The sequence below is a fragment of the Platalea leucorodia genome (genome assembly GCF_965183815.1).
Source record: "Platalea leucorodia genome assembly, chromosome: 7".
NCBI lineage: Eukaryota > Metazoa > Chordata > Aves > Pelecaniformes > Threskiornithidae > Platalea > Platalea leucorodia.
Window position 1 is genome coordinate 40,166,416 of NC_138829.1, and position 19,867 is coordinate 40,186,282.

At 40.7% G+C, this 19,867-nt stretch overlaps 1 protein-coding gene across 2 annotated transcripts in view; it reads right to left on the minus strand.

Moving 5' to 3' along the window:
• COX16 (cytochrome c oxidase assembly factor COX16) overlaps nucleotides 1-19,867 on the minus strand; it is a 51,774-nt gene extending 31,907 nt beyond the window's left edge. For both annotated transcript variants that reach the window (XM_082317227.1, XM_082317226.1), the window contains exons 1-2: nucleotides 19,771-19,867; nucleotides 7,596-7,673 (exon numbers count right to left, since the gene is read on the minus strand). In XM_082317227.1, the coding sequence (XP_082173353.1) occupies nucleotides 7,596-7,673; nucleotides 19,771-19,830 (138 nt within the window). In that variant the 5' untranslated portion in view covers nucleotides 19,831-19,867. The remainder of the gene's footprint in view (nucleotides 1-7,595; nucleotides 7,674-19,770) is intronic.

Here is a 19,867-nt window from a genome sequence, read left to right on the forward strand (position 1 = left end):
CCTGCTGTGGGTGTCCTGACACCCATTTGTGAGCTTCAAGACATGATGTTAAAGGACAACACCAGGGACCCACTGACAATATTCTAAAACTGTAGTACGGAGTACAACCAACCAGACAGTCAACACACTTAAACCACTGTCAAGCCCAATTATGAGAACAGCTGTAAACCAGTAAAATACCAGAGGGTCATAAGTCATCATATGAGCCTTCTTTTCTCTTCCACTCCTCATTCTTTTCTTTTTCAAAGGACAGCAAAGCTTACAGGATAATCCTCTACACCCCATATGTGCTCTTCTTCCCAACTCCAAGGTCTAGGATTAGAGCTGAGATCCTCACAGTTATGTCATTTCATGAGTTAGGACTTCAAGACACCAAGTAAACGTAATAAATAAGAACTGACAATGGCAACACTAACACCTTGCAGGTGTCTATAAGTAATGTCTTATGGGTAATTACATGCCAGTTAATTGGTCAAAAAGATTAGCTAAGGAGCTCAAAACACTGCCAATCCCTTTACAGAATTTTTAAAGGCAAACTACTCTGTCTGCATAAAAAAGCTTTACGCTCCTAGCACGCTTACTAATAAGTATGCTTCACACCATCACCATCACTCCTTTTATACTCTTTCTGGGTTTACAGTTTTATTGCTCATAGAGGATGGCATTCTGAAAGAACAGGTCATGTATTTTCATTTTCAATTGGAGTTTAACTCTGGAGTGCCACACAATGGTCATACATATTTTAAGGCACAACAGCTGATCATAGAATCATTTAGGTTGGAAAAGACCCTTAAGATCATCAAGTCCAACCATTAACCTAGCACTGCCAAGTCCACCACTAAACCATGTCCCTAAGCACCACATCTACCTATCTTTTAAATACCTCCAGGGATGGGGACTCAACCACTCCCCTGGGCAGCCTGTTCCAATGCTTGACCACCCTTTTGGTGAAGAAGTTTTTCCTAATATCCAAACTAAACTTCCCCTGGCTCAGCTTGAAGGCCGTTTCCTCTCGTCCTATCACTCGTTACTAGGGAGAATTGACCAACCCCCACCTCACTACAGCCTCCTTTCAGGTAGTTGTAGAGAGCAATAAGGTCTCCCCTCAGACTCCTCTTCTCCACACTAAACAACCCCAGCTCCCTCACCTGCTCCTCATAGGACTTGTGCCCTAGACCCTTCACCAACTTCGTTGCCCTTCTTTGGACACGCTCCAGCACCTCGATGTCCTTCTTGTAGTGAGGGGCCCAAAACTGAACACAGTACGCGAGGTGCGGCCTCACCAGTGCCGAGTACAGGGGCACTATCACTTCCCTGGTCCTGCTGGCCACACTATTCATGATACAAGCCAGGATGTCATTGGCTCTCTTGGCCACCTGAGCACACTGCTGGCTCATGTTCAGGCGGCTGTCAACCAACACCCCCAGGTCCTCTTCCGCCGGCCAGCTCTCCAGCCACTCTTCCCCAAGCCTGTAGCATTGCATGGGGTTGTTGTGATCCAAGGGCAGGACCTGGCACTTGGCCTTGTTGAATCTCATACAATTGGCCTCCGCCCATTGATCCAGCCTGTCCACGTCCCTCTGTGGAGCCTTCCTGCCCTCCAGCAGATCAACACTCCCGCCCAACTTGGTGTCGTCTGCAAACTTACTGAGGGTGCACTTGATCCCCTCGTCCAGACCATTGATAAAGATATTAAACAGAACTGGCCCCAATACTGAGCCCAATACTGATTCAAGGGTAAAACTCATGTAGGAGAAAAGATCGGAATTCTGTCATTTTAACTCTTCGCTGCCTCTACTTTGCGCCTCAGTAAGACAGAAAACATTATCATTCTCATTTCTTAGCATTCTACATTTGGGGTGCACTCACTTTGCATTGGACAAAGGAAAAGTGAACAGGATCTACGTAGTTTGTAAACACTAAAAAGATCAGTATAGTAACACTGTTGTACATAATCCACAGCAGGAACTGCAGACTTCAAAGGCTAACTGATGTTTTATTTCCTGACAAAATGACCTAGAGATTCTGGCTTTCCTTGAAATCCTTCTGCTGCATGTTACCCTGGAGGAACTTGCTCAGTCCTGTCCTCTCCCCATACTCTGGGAACTTGCCTTGCAATAATACTTCTTCGACAAAGCAGGTTTGGAGCTTACAAATTCTATTTTATTAGTCTATATGGTTTGCTGATGGCCTAAGAGCCTAGATTTTTCCAGGTAGTTAATATGTTGCTTCTCTTCAACCCTCTGCAGTAACTATCAGCCAACAGTCCAGATGATTCCACATGTCCAAGATTCTTATACCCAAAATTAGATCTGAATCAGCAAGTCTCGACCATGCCTTGAATGACAACAATGGACACACAGTAAACAAAAATAATTTATTAAAATAGACTGGAAAGGAAACATTTCTATATATTTAATAGAAGTCATATTTTCTGTAAAAAAAACTCCTTAAATAAGCATCTCTATTCAATTACATACACAACAAGAAATAAGACAGAGTCTAGTTTTCCATTTGAGAATAAAGGCATTTGGAACAATGCCTATACAAACCTACACATTTCTTCTCCATTAATTCCACATGATTTTCCCATAAGCATACCTGTTTTTCTATAACCAATTCTGATTTGCATAAATTCTTCCCAGAAAAGAAACAATTACCTAACCTAATGATTTCGCCATTAATGGACATTTTGGCAACAATAGATAATGGAGAAATCCTTGATTAGTTTCAGGAGAATTCTGACTAGCATGAACAGGCATTTACATCAATAAGAGTCTCAGCATAAGTTCGCTTTAAACGCAGAACATTCAGTGTGCTGAGGGAATATGACTAATTTAGGTATCCTGAGTAAATTAAGGTGTACCCAAAATGTTTTTTGTTTTTGCAAGAGATGGGCATATACAAAGCCCTGATATCCAAAGATGCTATTCTGAACGGATAAAACATCTGTTCTTGACATGCTAATAGCCCCTCTCCAACTACACCTCTAGGCTCTGTCTCTCTATCCTACACATCAGCTGAGCCTTAGCCCAAGATCCAAAGCCACGGCCCAAATGAACAAGAGGACAGAATTCCTTTTGCAGCCCCTTCCCAGCCCCACTCCAGCTACAGCTCTACGTTCTGTCTCTCTCCCAACCCTAATCCTAGCCCCAGTGCAATGCATCACCACCAAACCATACTCCCCCAAAAGTCTAAACCACCATTTTCTCTTGAATTTTAATTCCTTTATCAAGAGAAGTTCTTCAAAAGCCAGTTATTAAGTAATATTAATATTACATTATATAATAGCATTATATAATTATTATCTTTTATATATATAATACTATAATAATAATATATATATAATTATATTAAGACATTAATAACATAGGCATTATCACTGATGCAGTTTTTGCTCATTAAGCCACACGAATACAAAGAGAAAGTGGTGGTTAAGCCCTTAGTCACTGAAACACAGACACTAGTTCTATTATAATGCTACCTTTGAAATATCACTGTCAACTTGCCTACTAACATGGTTTCCCTCCAGCACAATGAGAATAGTTAGACTGAAAAAGGAAAAGAACAAATACTTTTGAAGGGAAGCGATCATAGTTTAACATTTGAAATGTAGTAGAGCTATACCACAAAAGGATCGTCAAAGTCCCGTCTATCTAGTAGTTGAATTAGCAAGAAAACAAGTTTAGGAGTCATGCTTGCGAAAGGGGGCATACTATAGTTTGCACATCCTTAAAACATGATCAGAAAAGATAGGCACTTGGGTGTTACAAATCCTAGCCTACTTCTGGATGGGTTGCTTAATTTTTTACAAACTCAATTTTTTCAGCAGTAAAATGGAAAAAATAACCCTGCCTTTTCTGACAGTAAGGCTATGAAGCTTAATTCATTTAAATTCTGTGAAAGTCTTTTGAGCTCCTTGTATCAAAAGTGTTATTTAATGACTGTGAGAACAACAAACTCCCAACCAACCCTGAACTTGTGCGGGACTTGCTGCTCCAGCTGGATCCCTATAAGTCACTGGGGCCCAATGGGATTCATCCGAGGGTACTTAAAGAGCTGGCTGATGTCATAGCGAGACCTCTCTCAATGATTTTTCAATGCTCTTGGGAATCTGGGGAGGTCCCAGTTGACTGGAAGCTGGCAAACGTTGTCCCAATCTTCAAGAAGGGCAACAGAGATGACCCTGGTAACTACAGACTTGTCAGTCTCACCTCTGTGCCTGGCAAAATTATGGAGAAGATTATTCCAGGAGTTATTGAAAAACACCTGAAAGACAACGCAGCCAGCCATTGACCCCAGCCAGCACGGGCTCACGAGGGGAAAGTCCTGCTTGACAAACTTGATTTCCTTCTATGACAAGGTTACCCACCTAGTTGTCCAGGGTAAGCCCGTCGATGTAATCTTTTTGGACTTCAGTAAAGCCTTCGATACTGTCTCTCACAGTATCCTCCTGGACAAAATGTCCAGCATACAGCTGGATAAACACATAATGCAATGGGTGAGCAATTGGCTGACGGGTTGGGCTCAAAGGGTTATAGTAAATGGGGTTACATTGGGCTGGCGACCAGTCACTAGTGGGGTCCCACAGGGATCCATCTTGGGGCCAGTACTCTTCAATATCTTCATAAATGACTTGGATGCAGGACTGGAAGGTTTGTTATCAAAGTTTGCTGATGACACAAAATTGGGAGGAGCCATTGACACTCTGGAGGGCAGAGAGGCCCTGCAGAGAGATCTGGACAAATTAGAGGGCTGGGCAATCACCAACCAGATGAAGTTTAACAAGGGCAAGTGCCGGATTTTGCACCTGGGACAGGGCAACCCTGGATGTACGTACAGACTGGGGAACGAGAGGCTGGAGAGCAGCCCCGTGGAGAGGGATCTGGGGTTCTGGTCGACAGCAAGTTGAACATGAGCCAGCAGCGTGCCCTGGCAGCCAGGAGGGCCAACCGTGCCCCGGGGTGCATCACGCACTGCGTGGCTAGCCGGTCGAGGGAGGGGATTGTCCCGCTCTACTCTGCACTGGTGCGGCCTCCTCTTGAGTGCTGCGTGCAGTTCTGGGCCCCACGGTACAGAAAGGACACGAAGCTACTAGAGAGTGTCCAGAGGGGAGCCACGAAGATGGTGAAGGGTTTAGAGGGGAAGCCGTATGAGGAGCGGCTGAAGTCACTTGGTCTGTTCAGCCTGGAGAAGAGGAGACTGAGGGGAGACCTCACTGAGGTCTACAGCTTCCTCACAAGAGAAGGAGGAGGGGCAGGCGCTGATCTCTTCTCCCTGGCGACCAACGATAGAACCCAAGGGAACGGCAGGAGGATATGCCAGGGGAGGTTTAGGTTGGACATTAGGAAAAGGTTCTTCACCCAGAGGGTGGTGGAGCACTGGAACAGGCTCCCCTAGGAGGCAGTCATGGCACCAAGCCTGACAACATTTAAGAAGCATTTGGACAACGCCTTCAGACATGGTGTGAATTCTGGGGTTGTCCTATGCAGGGACAGGAGTTGGACTCGATGATCCTTGTGGGTCCCTTCCAACTCAGGACATTCTATGATTCTATGATTATTAAACATTGTTATTATTCCAAAGGAGCAACTGTAACAAAAAAATCCTATTTATTTTATTGCCTATTGCAATTTGCATGTTACTGCCCAACCCCCCAAAAGGAGTGCTTGTCCGTGTTCTGATAAGGATTTACGCTAGTCGAGGTGTGTTATATGAGAAAAGCACATTCTACTCCAACACAAAAACATTTTAACCAGTCAAAAATTAAAAAGATGTTATGACCATCAGAATTTTTAATAGCATTTTTAAATTACTTAGATTAATGTTCTTTTCCTGAGTTTCAGGTACATTTTAAAGTATGTTTGTTTTTCTTTATCAGTTAAAATACATTCTAATCACTTTTGATGTCTTATTTAATGAATTAGAATGGTTCTTAACTCTATTTTTATGGACATAGAAACAGAAACTAATGGAACACATTGCTTTGATTTGTCTGTCTACAAATGAGCCCAAAGTTGGTGTTGCTAGTTCTCAGCCAATACTGCATTGTTCTTTATTTAAATTGCATCTATTCCTAAATAAAATCATAATGAAAAAGAAAACACAAAAGAAATGCTGCAGCCTTAAGTAATACCGGTTAGAGCAGAATCCAGAGGTCCTCTTTTAGCTTTTCAGAGCTTACGAACTCCACAGTGTAGTAGCTTCCCCTTGGAGCTTTCATGTACTACTGTCTAATTCGCTGATGCTTCACTTGATTATAAATGCTGGGACAAGGAGCCTCACAGATCTGAACGAGCACAACTATTACCAGGCTTTTTCCCTGGGCTGCGGTCACAGTGCAGATCATGGAGGCCAAATGTAACTCACTGACTAGGAATCTGACGAAAAAACTGACAGAAACACAACAGGCAAATTCTTGCCCCTGTTGTGATCCCCATCTGGTTGGAGAAAAACTTAAAGGCTCGAACTGGTCCTAAAAGCCCAGGACCAATAGAAAATAACTACGGAGAAGATAGCACTGGAGAAAAGATTTGTAAGATTACTCTCCTCTGTCCATGGGCTATGTCAAATAGGGCACTGAGCAGGAGAGGGCCACATGGTGCTCCAAAGGCCGCAGCTAGGTATGCAACACAAGGAACAATGAGGAATGATTAAAGTAATTTAGATGGCCCGCAACAAGAGTCTAAGACAAAACAAGGGGGTTTCCAAACTCTCAGCAGCTCAGGAGCTCAAAGATTTGACCACAGCAGAAAGCCAGTGTCCAAATTCTTAAGCAAATATTTTTTTATATAAAGTGCCATACAGTCTTTAAGAAAGCTTTATGCCACCTGCAAGTTAGCAGCACTGAGACTAGAAAACCTCTCTGCATTGCAATGGCAGACCTGCATGTTACAAAGATAGGAAAAGCAAGCCAATAATATTACATTCTGCTGAACTGTGATGCTCATTTCAGATGATTTCCTATACAAGTTGGAACTAGAGTTACCCTTGGAGGTGTAAGTAGCACTAGTAAGCAAGCTATTTCCCTCATTCAGAAGGTATCCAATACGTTTAAAGAAAGGCTTCTTCCATGCAGTACATTCTGATATACTGAGTAAAGACTAGCTCTTGTTTCTTTCACAGAGCTTAAAGAACAGGATGCAGCACAATGTTAAAGGTATCTGCTTATCTCAATCAATGCAAAGCCAAGCCCTGAAAACCATCTAACATTATATACTCAATGCCATGTTTGAAAACAGAACCTTTTAAAATACCAGTTTTCTTAGTCTAAATCAGATACAAGATCTTTGTAATAACCTCCTCCTAGATGTGCTACACTTCCTTCTCAGGATTCAGAATCGCCACTTACAATCAACCGAAGGAACAAGATTTTTCCTCTTACACTGATTCGTTTCACAGGCGGTAAAAGGATTCATCATCATGTCAGCCCCTTTATGGCTACTTACGCTACTCACTGCCGAAGAGCCTCAGCTGTAGCCCAGGGCCCAGTGGTGAAAGGCAAATCCCCAACACCAATAGTTTGTTTGTCCTAGCAATCCTTTAGAAGACAGTACAAACGCAAAAGGAAAAGCAAAGAAAACCATTTCAACTACCTTGCCATGTAGTTTGTGGACATCGTATCTTATTTGAGCAAATTCACGGAGTCCGAAAGATCCTCCAACAAGATATAGCTGAAAAACAACAAAATGAAATTAGACATGTTAGGACTACTATGAAAAAGAACACTTTGCATACTGACCCGATTCATTTACCAAGGGACCCTACTATTCTTCCAACAGAAACACTAGGAACTGAAGAAAATAATCAATTGGAAGATATGTATAGGCGAAGAGGGAGTATTTGTAAAGTTAGAGCCTTCTTCTACTCTCTGGGCCTGGATTTCACAAATTTACTCCTTCATACAAAGACAGCTGCTTCATGACTCACATTTTCTAGGGACTTCCTCTCCTCTTACCCCTTCTTTTCCCTCCTTATATGGCTTCCTGACATAACTGCAGCAAAGGAACCTTTACCTCACCACCACAGGATTTATTCTCAGAATTTTCAAACTCTATGGGGAAGTAACAATGCCACATTGACTTACTCTGATGTCTGTGGGTAAGAGATCTAATTAAGCTTCTGAACAGATCAGCTGACTGGAGCTGTGGTTCAATGATACACTATCACATAGACTACGAAATCATATCCAGCACACCTGCCCTTTTATTACTGCCTCCTTAGTTGTCTTGCAATTCCCTCCACACCTTTGAAGCTTATGAACAAGAATAATAAAGGGAGAAATGGAGGTGAAAAACCTTCATACCCACATAAAGAAATCATTAAATTCTTTCTTATGACAAAGGGATATCATAAAACTGTCTATGTGTTTTTACCATTAAAAAAGGACAGACCAACCAAAAGATCAAGTATTATTAACAAACACCATTAAGGACTTGAAAATTAGCTTAGAATTCTAGCTACTCTGTGGAAGAATCAGGCCTCTTCCTCTTGCTCTGAGCTGACAGACTCCGTCTGCTGTTCTCTGTTAAGGCAGAGGGACAGGAGGCCAAAAGGCTTCACATCTAGAAATGCACATCTAAGGAAGCTGGAAGCACGAGGAAGCTCTAAGGACCTGGGGGAGGGTGTGTGTGTGAGGACACCACCACCCTATTTTATCACACCACATTGTTGTTACAGCAATTATTCAATTAAAGCAGAAGATTTGTCAGCTGAAGATATGGTAACACATAATGCTGAAAGTCTCAAGGATCAGACTATAACTGAATTTTAATATGGTTGACACCTCAGTTTTCATTAGCTGATCTTCTTTAACTCCTAACAACTATTATGTTAATTAACAGCCAATGAGTTAACAAACTTCGAGTCCTAATGAACAGAAACCAGAAGTGCTATAGACAAGTTTATGGCTGTTACAAACCGCACCTTATTGCCTTTATGTATATCAGCATGTTGTCAAAGAGTGGCTATGGTGGGGCAAAAGCAACTGCACTAGAAATGGTTCAGTACAGTTGTTAAACTAGGCAGAAAGTAGCAATTACTCGTGACATCAATTAAAAATGTGTTTGCCCAACAACAAACTTGCATGAAGTATATACCATTATGACATGCAAGATGAACAAGTGGAAGACCTTTTAGTGGCCTGTTCCTTGTAACCCAACTATTATTTAACATAATGAAATGGTACACTGTGGCTTACAAAGCCATGCTCCAAGCTAAAAAAGAAATATTACATTCTTCAGCTTTGATCATTTAAAACTATGTAATGTACACTGTAACTAGGAGAAATCAAGTAGAATGTTGTTGCATGAAATAAGTCATATGCTACTCATTTTGTCTCATCACACCCTATCACTTGTTTGACAGCACCCATCTATTGTACAGTGCATTTTACATTTGCAACTATACACATGATAAAGAAGTTGATACACACACACCTTTCAGTTCCTTTAGACACGTTTTGGCCTGAGACTGTAATTTTACTCACATCACCTTTATACTACTAAAGGGAAAAAAACCACCTGGTTTCTGATGCACTTTTGCTCTTCATAGAGCACAAGCAGTATAACTAGCCCGGCAAGTTGGCACGTTTCACTTATCAGGCATTACCAGTATGCCTTTACACTTCCAATGCTGCAATGGTTGATCTATCTTACAATGAAACATCAGTGTCAAAGCACATTGACATTGTAAGAAATTACAAATGCCACTGAAATATTACACAGTGTAATGCTGGAAGGTTCGTATTAAGATTAGTTTCAAAAGCACAGAATACACACAAAAATATAAATAGCATGTTTACAATTTTACTTGACCAGTGTTCTAAAGAACCAAGCTTGATGTCTACGACTTCATTGCAAAACCAGACCAGAATCAGTCATATTCAGCACTTATTTAATCAACCAACAGCATGTCAATACAGTTAGCTGACAACCCTGAGCATGAATTGCCTTGATCTACAAAAGCCAGAGCAGCAATGGACAGCTCTTCAGTCAATTAGATTTTTGAAAACTGTGTTCAAAAGCCAATAAAAGAAGGTATACATGAGTTTATGCAACTATAATAGCATTAAAGGTAGCAAAGTTCTCAGTGACTGACAATGCATTGAGTGGAAATATTACTCTTGGCTTTTTTGCATTATGAGGGAATATGTCCTACCTTCATTTAAGTTAACTGTATTTAAAGAATAACGCATACATGCAAACAACAATGAAGCATCAAGAGCCACCAGTCAAAATAATTAGAAGTGGGATAAGACTCAAATTAAAAATTCCAGCAACATTATCAGCTTGTTGGCTTTGCATATTCTGTATGTCTCACACCATTTCTAGTTTCCCAATTCATAAAATAGAGAGAATCTCTACATTCCTTGCAAAATACTGCTCAGTTAAAAAAGCACTACAATGGATGAATTTGCTCAATGTAAGCCAAGGGCAACAGGAAAGTCCAGTATGTTCCATCCACTAGTCCAGACAAAGAGACAGTAGAAGCTATTCAGGATGCCCTATAAACAAACAGTTAGATTGGCAATAATTCTGATGAAGTCAGGCTCAAGTTCACTCTCCAGTTAACTGAAAGGGGAAAAGTAATGCCACATATAATGAAAATGAAAATATATTTTTCTTCATTCCAATGTTAGAATCATAAAGATACTTCACTGACATTATAAAATATTCAGGCATTGGCATCTGAAGAGCACTCAAGCTGCAAAGTTCAAATATACCTGCATTCTTTCATCGTGAGGGAACTATTCATTTTATATGCTTCAGAACATGGAGCAAAAAATGTTATTATGTAGTGAACATCATCTGTCTAGTTACTTGAATGCATTCAGCAGATTGATGAAATTATAATCACTTCTCACTTTTGCCTTTCCACCTGAAGTTTACCTTAAGAAGGCAAAAATCATAAAACATACTAGTTAGCCAGCACCTAACACCAAAGCAAACAGCTTAACAGCACTGCTAGCACCCCCCCCCCCATTAAAGATCTCACATTGGATTATTCCTTTATGTTTCAGTGAGTACACAAAAAAAAAAAACCTACAATGTTGTAATGCAATTATGCATGCATGGAAGACTTGCATGTTGCAAAACAAAATGAAAGACAGGATGTGACATAAGAACACCATCTGTCATATACACTCAGCAACCTCAATAAACGTTTTATGTAAAAAAATGACACGAAATTCTCTTTAATAACAGTCTTTCAAAAATTCTAGTTGTTCACTTCTCCATTGGGAAGTATGTTACGCAATCAGTTACGGATGGCATCAGACTGATCCCTTGAGCTGCATCTTAGGATACTTGTATTTGTCACCAACTACAGTGAGATGTTCACTGAGGACTCATAACAGCAGAACTTGGGACTTACAGTAGATCCCTTCTTTTTTAGTTTCCTGCATAATCTGAAGCAGCCATCTTCAGTTCCTTGGGTTAACAAAATAACAAGAAACTATTTCTCTGGCAGCACCAGCAATTTGCCATATTACAGGCATCCCTGTTGTTAGAGAGAGCCATTCCTGCTATAGTACCAATTGTGAAAGCCAGATTACAAAATTACATTTGTCATAAATCCCTAAATTAACGTAATCACAATATTTAGTGCTGGCAACATAGATTATGCAGTGGTGGAAAATGTTATGATACCTATCACTGGAGAAGGAACACGATAATTTTCTAACCTCTTCTTCAAGACTGCTGCTGCAAAACCCTCCAGCTATTCATCAGGAGCTTCAAAACTAGAACAGTCATGTGAATTATTTTATTTTAGTTTCCAGCGATCACAGTACAAAGGGTTTTGGGGTTTCCTTTTTAAAGAACTGTCGTATGTGCAGTGCAAGACCAGTGAAACATAGCAATTTGACAGCCCAGAAGACTGAAGTCTCTTATTTGTTCTCTAAATAAAGTAGCAGGGCAAACTGCCAGTCCCAGAAAAGACCCAGGCAAGTCATCTTAACCTGAAGCGCCCCCCTCTGCCAGCTCTAACTCTCAAGAGTTTATTTCCCACAGCCATTCCAGCACTTGCCTCTAACGCTGAAACTGCTGAGAAGAGAGAAAAACACTGCAGAAGTTTCTTCTCAGAAACTTACTAAATCCCCTCCCCACTCTCGATGGAAGCAGAAGAGGGTCTACCTTTTCTTCCTGTCTGCAACGAATGGAAATCATTTTTAGCTCAGATCAGAGGCCTCCTTTGGGGAAAACAGAAACCAAACTGCATCCCTTAGTAGTTATTTCATTCAAAAGCATGACAAAGAGAATGCACTGACTTTATGCATATACTAGAATTCACAAATTGTAGAAAGACTGAACTGCATTACATTCAGGAATGGATGAAATATGCCAGTAGATGACCGCATGGAAACCATGCTGGCAACCCAGGACAGCAGCTGGTATAAACTGGAGCCAACCGTAACTGACTGATAAAGCAGAAGAATGTAGTTTTCACAGCATGTAGAACTCTGTGCAGAATATTAAACTTGACCCAAGGTATCAGGTTAATTGGCTCAGTATAGAGTATGTTCAAAGCAATGATTTTAAAGATTGCAAATACAAACGGCTACAGGCCAGAGCACAACAAAAACTGTCCGTATCCTTTCAGTGAACTATTCAATGCCTTAGGAGGAAAACAAAACCTTTGTTTATTAAAATGTCCATTTCATAACAGGTTGGAAAGCACAGAAAATGCATTTAATAGAAACCAATCTAAGAACAATGCAGAAGAGACAGAAACCCATATGTTCCTCAGCATGAGCATTAGCGAAAAAGGGCATTTTCAGCCACAGCATTGTCATTTTGCATTACATTGCTTGGGCTGGTCAGATGACAAGGGAATTTCACTCAGCAGCTGCAGCTGTTTGAAAACCAAGTCTGCCATGGTGGTCAAGCTGCAGTTTCTGAACACCACCTTCTCTTTCTTCATAAGCTTCTAAAAGCCAAAATCTCTATTCCTTATTAAAATTATCATTCCCATTACTGACAGGTTCAAATCTAGACAAGGTACACTACAATGAGAAACTGTTTACATCTCATGGCAACTTGGTGTTCTTGTGATGTGTTAGGCCCAGCTCAAAACAGCAATAAACTGAAACCTGCATTAAAGAACATAAAAAGAAATGACTGCTAGGCAAGTAATACTTCCCTACTGACAACGCTGGACAGGGGATGAAGATGAAATGTACTATAGAGTAAATATTAATCTTACATCTTTACCTTCGCTATCCCTTGAAGAAGGTGGAGACTGAGAGCAGGACTAAACACACAAAGTGAAAACAGGCAAGTCTGTACTTATGTTCCTGTTCTGAGGCTCAACACAGAACCTCAGTTCCCCTGAGTGCCAGATTAGTCCATTTTAACAGCATTAAACAATGCAAATACACTCTTTTATGTTTTAAAATGAAACAGAGGGGAAATCTGGAGTACTAAAGAGTGCCTATTTGTTTGTCTAACATTTATCTGGAAAATAGTACTCAAAGATTAAGAATCAAAAGAAAAGTTTAAGGCGTTGATTCAAAAGATGAGCTTAGAAATTTTAAGGCCTGACAGTCAACTGAAAGATGGAAGTCAGCTAATTCAGACTGCACAAACTAGAGTCCACGGAAGCCCAATCAGCTTGAACACGCTGGCTTCCACTCCAGCACAAACAGTTCCAGGGGGTGATTTTGTCTGGAACAGCTCCACACTCTGCTGTGGATTCAAACACACACAGATGAACAGGAGATGCAAAGCAGAAGCGCAGCAGAAGTTGAGGACAAATATCATCATAGGCTTAGAGACCCAATATTCATAATACAAGTCATTGAAGCATAAAAGCAACACTCTGTGATTTGCTGATTGGGAGCAACCATTTTAAAATTCTAAAAATAGTTTTGCATTTACTGCTTTTCTAGGCTACAAATGTAATACTTGTGACTTTTACAGGCAATCACAATTTATCTACAAATATTAGAAGTCAGAATTCTCTTCTCATGGGTAAATGTTAACTTCTATTCATCTCTCAAAAGCATATTAACATTTAAATCAACTGTTCTGCATATGTCAAATTTTATTGTAAAGTTACACGAAGTAATAGATATTAATAAAAGTCCTGCAATTCAATACCGTGAATTGTTCAAGGCGATAATGTGAATGATGTTAACAATAACACTGACATATCTAAAAGTGAAAAATGCTGATTGTAGTAGTCCTTTTTCAAACAATATCAGAAGATAATGTAATAACAGTTTCTATACATAGACACTGATGGCAACAATAGATCTCAGAAATGTGATTACTCCTGAGAAGAATTTTCCATATTTCTCAGCGTTCATATCATCTTTCATGGGCAGATCTTCCAGAATCCGTGGGAAAAAGTGTGCCTTGTATTCAGCATACCCCAGGACTCAGAATTCAGCAGCTTTTTGTGAAATGAATTAGGAATGTTGTATTTAAAGAAATCTTTGGAAACTTAGTTATTTAAATGCATTTATAGGATAAAACCATAGTTTCCCTACCCATTAACCCTGTAAAACTTTTACTTTCAGTGACTCACAGCACAATAAAATACCATTTCACAATATTTCCAAAACATTTCTGAGCATCAGTCATGGCTTCCAGATGACCCTGACTTCACCAGTGAACAAAACTAATCCACAGGCATATAATTTCATGTCCTGATGGCTAGGAAAGTTTTTTTGGTTTATTTTGGTTTGTTTGTCAAAAAAGTTGAGAGACAACTGGTTCATTAACAAGGGCCTGAGATGCCACTGACCTTCTCTAATGGTCTCTGGAAGCACCGACCACATTGCTGCAGCATTGTTCGGCACTCTCTCTAATCTGACCTTTTTTCTTGTCCTGTACATGACATGCATTCTTGGCATCTCTTGACAAAGTGTTTATCAAAGTAAACTTGCACTGTTCAAGGCAGCAATGTAGATGGCATTGTAGCACAGTCTGTGTGCATAAACACTGATGGAAACAGATTTTAGAAAAATGTTTATCTGCAGAAAAATCTTTCACTGTTCCAAGCTACCCCCATCTTCTCTTTTGGGAACACTAGGCACAGCACGTAAAACACCAAAGACAAGATCCAGAAGGAGAAGCAAAGCACTTGTAAAAGCACAGTCATTACAGGATGAGGAAAAAAAAAAAAAAAAAAACACAGAAAAATGAAAAGAAGTCAAAATCTACAGCTGTAGATACGGAGACTGCTGCAACACACTGCAGATTTGAAACTTGCAGCACTACATATGTAGTGCAATATACTTATTTTAGGTGTGCAATAAAAATCACTGAATGAGCCACAGACTATATTTTCTGCCTGCTGAGGTGCCACTTCAGATCCTCAGAATTTCATTTTTCCCTTGTTATATGTTGACAACAGAACTGGAACTGCATCTATACATTCATTTTGCAACTTAGAGAGTATGAAAGAGCCTTGCCTAGAATCGGACAGAGGCAGAACCACAAATGCAAGTTTTGGAAAGTGGTATGAGCATATGAAATAATGTTTTTTAAAACATGTGTTTTAAAACCATTACTGCTTTGCAATTTTGAAATCCAAACATGTTTCCTCAATGATCTAGAATCACCATTTACGCTTGTCTGAAAAAATAACTTTCCGCAACCTTCATACATTCTTACTGCATTAGAGAAGTACCCTTACACGTTCAGTGTCTCCTAAGAAAGGTATGACACTGGATCCACTAGCTGTAACACCAAAGAGCCTTGTTCTCTCAAGATCTTCCAGAAGCATCACAGCAGCTATAGGACATTGATTGACACATCCCTTTTGGTCAGGTAGAGTTGATTGTGGAATATAAAGCAGCAGTGACTGAAGCTCTTCTATAACAGAACCAAGTATACTGAAGACTTGTAAATTAAGCTTCATGTGATCAGGTAAGGGTTCCCATTATCATGATAGGAAATGGAGATGTCAATATAGCTGACAAATGCGTTTCAGTTACCACAGAGGTGGCACAGCCCTCCGTCATAACAAAAAATTTTACATATACATCTGTAAGGTCGCTGGAGTTCATCCCAACATCTACACAGATGTTACCATCTTTACCAATGCTTTAGGACTACTCACCCTGTAGCACTCAAGCTGTTAAGATATTCCATGCCAGGTTACATCACTCTCTCCTGCACGCTTACTGTTTTATGCCATGCAGAGATATCTTATCTGCAAAGTTTATAGAGTTAAAGGAAACATTCACAAATCAAGGTTTCCTGCAGGTTTAACTCCTACCCCCTACAGTCTTGTTGGTGCTCACAAAGAAACACTCTCATCTTCTGCAAAAGTATGACTGAAAACTGTGATTTACACATCTTACTCTGAAAGCTGTTGTCAGTTTGAGGTTTAAAGATCAACCAAGAAAATTCCTTCTGCACTGTAATATTCTAAAAGCCCCAAGCCCAGAAGAACAGAGGATCAAGATAATTTACACTAAAAAGTAAGAAACGTTTTTAATATATATTTGTGCGTGCGTGTGTATAATGAGACACTCCTCTGTCTTTGAATTATCATCTCTTTAACCTTGGAACCTTTAGAAAAAGTGGCACAGGGATTTTTCATTCAAATATGCAGTGTAAGAAGGGAAGATATGAAAGCTGGTAGATTTTTTTTTTTTTTTGTTAAAAAAGCAAATATGGTACTGATGAAAAGTCCAGCAGCTCTGAAGAATAAAGTCCTGTACCTGTCTAGTGAAAAAAATTATGTACAGGATTCAAGAATCTAACAGAAACCTTTGGTTTCAGTATTATCAACAAATTCAGCAGAATTTAAAGGGTTACAAAGACATGCTCCTTCTGATTATGTACATAGATTCAGTGTCTCTTCTGCTGTAATTGATCTTTTAGCACAATTCTGTTCAGCTTCAGAGATGCTTTCAGAGTTCAATAGACAACTGGGGAACGGACAAGAATTGCATGCATTTTCATCTTTCTTACTCCTTGGGAAGCCTTTGGGCAGCAACACAGAAACATTCTGAAGTATTCACAGGGGAAAACAATTTTAAAGCAGGGAGACATGAAACCCTGGAAAGAAATATAATAGAATATTTCTCTATATAATATTGTCTCTGGAGGAAAGAGCTCTGCCGCAACAGAAATGGAATGAAATTCGGCCGTACAAAATCAAAGAAATCAGTCTCAAAAATTTCTGCTATGACCTATGGCAAATCACGCAAAAACACCAGGAGGGCCAAAAGGACAACCACAGGTCTATCTTGGCCTGGGAAGCTGAAGTCCTAGCTCCAGCACTTAAGCAGAACTGAGAAAATCTACGCCATTGCTGCCAGATGGCTGTTCAACCTCTCCTTAAAAACCCTAAGTATGTATCACAAGTGCTCTTTCCTAACAAAGAGTAATATTTTCCTACATCTGATCTAAAGCTGATTTATTTTGGTACTTCCTTCCCAAGCTATGAAAAGCAATCACCACTCTCAATATATGATGTACAGAACTTCTCAGACTTTTCTAAAATAAACTAAGTCAATTCCTCAAGCATTCCTTAAAGGTAGAACGTCTGCTGTATCTCTTGTGTTGCTCTCCTCCAGACTTTACAGTTTGTCTTCATCATCTCTACAATGGCACAAAAAATCTGGAAAATTACTCCAGCCGAGGACTTGGAGTAGACTGGAAAAGTCCTCTTCCATGTTTTCACTTTACTTTTGACAAGTTTCTGTGTCTTATACGGACATCTCTGTTTTTTCACAATATTACAGCCCAATGATTTCTGCAGGACCCACCCCACCTAAGATACCTTTCAATTTGGAAGGCACCTAATAACTACATTTTATAATATTTTTTCAATCCTTTGAGAACACAGATGATAAGAAGCATATCTTTGCCATACTTTCTCTGAAGTGCAATTCTCACAGGGAAGGTAATGTAGAAAGCTTTATCAAAGTCAAGATCTTGTGTATCAGTTGCATCTCCTCACCTACTATACCAGTTAACCTATCAAATATCAAATCTGATATATTTATTACTGAAAAGCAATGGTGACTTTTTTCTCCACCAGGTCACCACCTCTAAGTATCTATAATTTACCCATGTAACATTTTCCCCAAATGTTTTACGGAGCTAAAATTGAACTGGAGAGTACTACACTGCCTGGGAACTGGAGAGTACTACACTGCCTGGGCTCCCCTCATTTTGAAAGAGAAGTAGCAAACCTCAAATAATTACATAAATAGGACTGTGACCTAAAACTATATCCAACCTTAAACATCTATAAGAAAGGTGTTATTAAACTAAAGAATAATGTCAGAGCACTCAAAAAATGACATGAAAAATTAGAAAGCAAAATAAATTCAGTCTAAGCATGAAAGCAGCAAAGTTCTGAACAGCCTATCAGGTATGCATGCATGCAGCAGGATATCTAAACAGCTGTAACACTATGCTTGATCACTTTATGAAATGTGTTATAGGAAGAAGTTGTCTGCAATATCAGGGAGTGGCGTTGCTGATGCAAATGATTCATACAGTTGTGGTATTATCACACTAGTTTGTTGGTTTGTTTGTTGTTTTTTTTTTTAATATCTGTTTTCATTTCTTACAAATGTCTTCATCAATATTTTGAGAAAGATACTTCAGTGTATTCAGCTACACAAATATTTCCACTTAAAGTCCTTACTCTAGAACCTCCACAATATCACTTCAAAATAAACGGCCTTAAACTTTTTTAACTCTAACAAGTGTCCCTGTCCTACTTTGGACGACTCCATTTTTCTGAGGCATGCTGCTGAATATTTGAGGAGGATGACACTAATTTCTCTAGTAGTATTATAAAAATATTTGAATTATCCTTTGCCCTACTCTTTATCCATCTTGAAAGTTGCTTACTTTTTCTAACCCAATTGTATGTATGGAAAATGAGACATGAACTGCATCAACAGAAACCACACTGTCCTGGATGCTGTTTCTGTCTTCCCTCCTAAGTTTTTATCCATAAGCGCACCCGAGTTGTTTAATTTTTCCCCTAATGTGCACAGGTACTTAGGACAGGCAAGTGCAATCTATGACGCTGCCCATCTTATCGTTGTTATTCCTTTGACTTTATCGATCTTTTCTAACCTCGACTATTCTAAATAGCTATACCTCACCTATCACTTTGAGCACAACTGTAATTATAACCTATCAACTCATTTAACTCAAATTCTTTCCATTTATTTAGATGTATAAATTATCAAAAGAACACTGCTGTTGCGGTTTAACATCCGTTGAAAAGCTACGGAAAGTTAGACAAACACATAAGCAGTGTTTTAAAGAAAAAAAGCCAAGGTGCGTTTTCCTCACCTTTTCACTAGGAACATCTTTAAGGGCACGCTTTATAACCCTTTCCCGGACGGCCAAAGGCCACCGCTGCAGGGGCGGGCAGCCGGGGGCACACGGCTCACGCCCTCCCCGCCCCTCGGGGCAGGCACCGGCCCCCTCCAGATCCTGACGAGCGCGGCAGACCAAAGCACGGTCCACCAGCTAACACAAACCCGCCTCCTCCTCCTCCTCCCTGCCCGCCTAACTTCACCGGCCGCTGTCCCCTCGGCACCGACAGAGGCCTCCCGGCGCTGTGCCGGCCCCACGCTGCCTCCCTGCCCCGCCAGCGCACGGCCTGGGCCGTGACCTCAGGGGGCCAGGCCCCCCGTCCCTCAGCCGGCGGCAGGACCGTGGCACCCCCGGAGCCCGCTCGCCCCCGCGGGGTGCCGCCGCGGTGGGGCCTGGCGTCGCACCGGCCTGCCCCCAGGCCGCGCCTCCTCCCCGGTGCCGGTGCCCCCCGCGCGGTGCTCACCAACAGGGGGACCCCGAAGGTCATGGTGCGGCCCCGCCACAGCTTCCGGAGCCTCTCCATCCCCCTCCCTCCCCGCAGGCCGCGCGCGGCGCCCTCC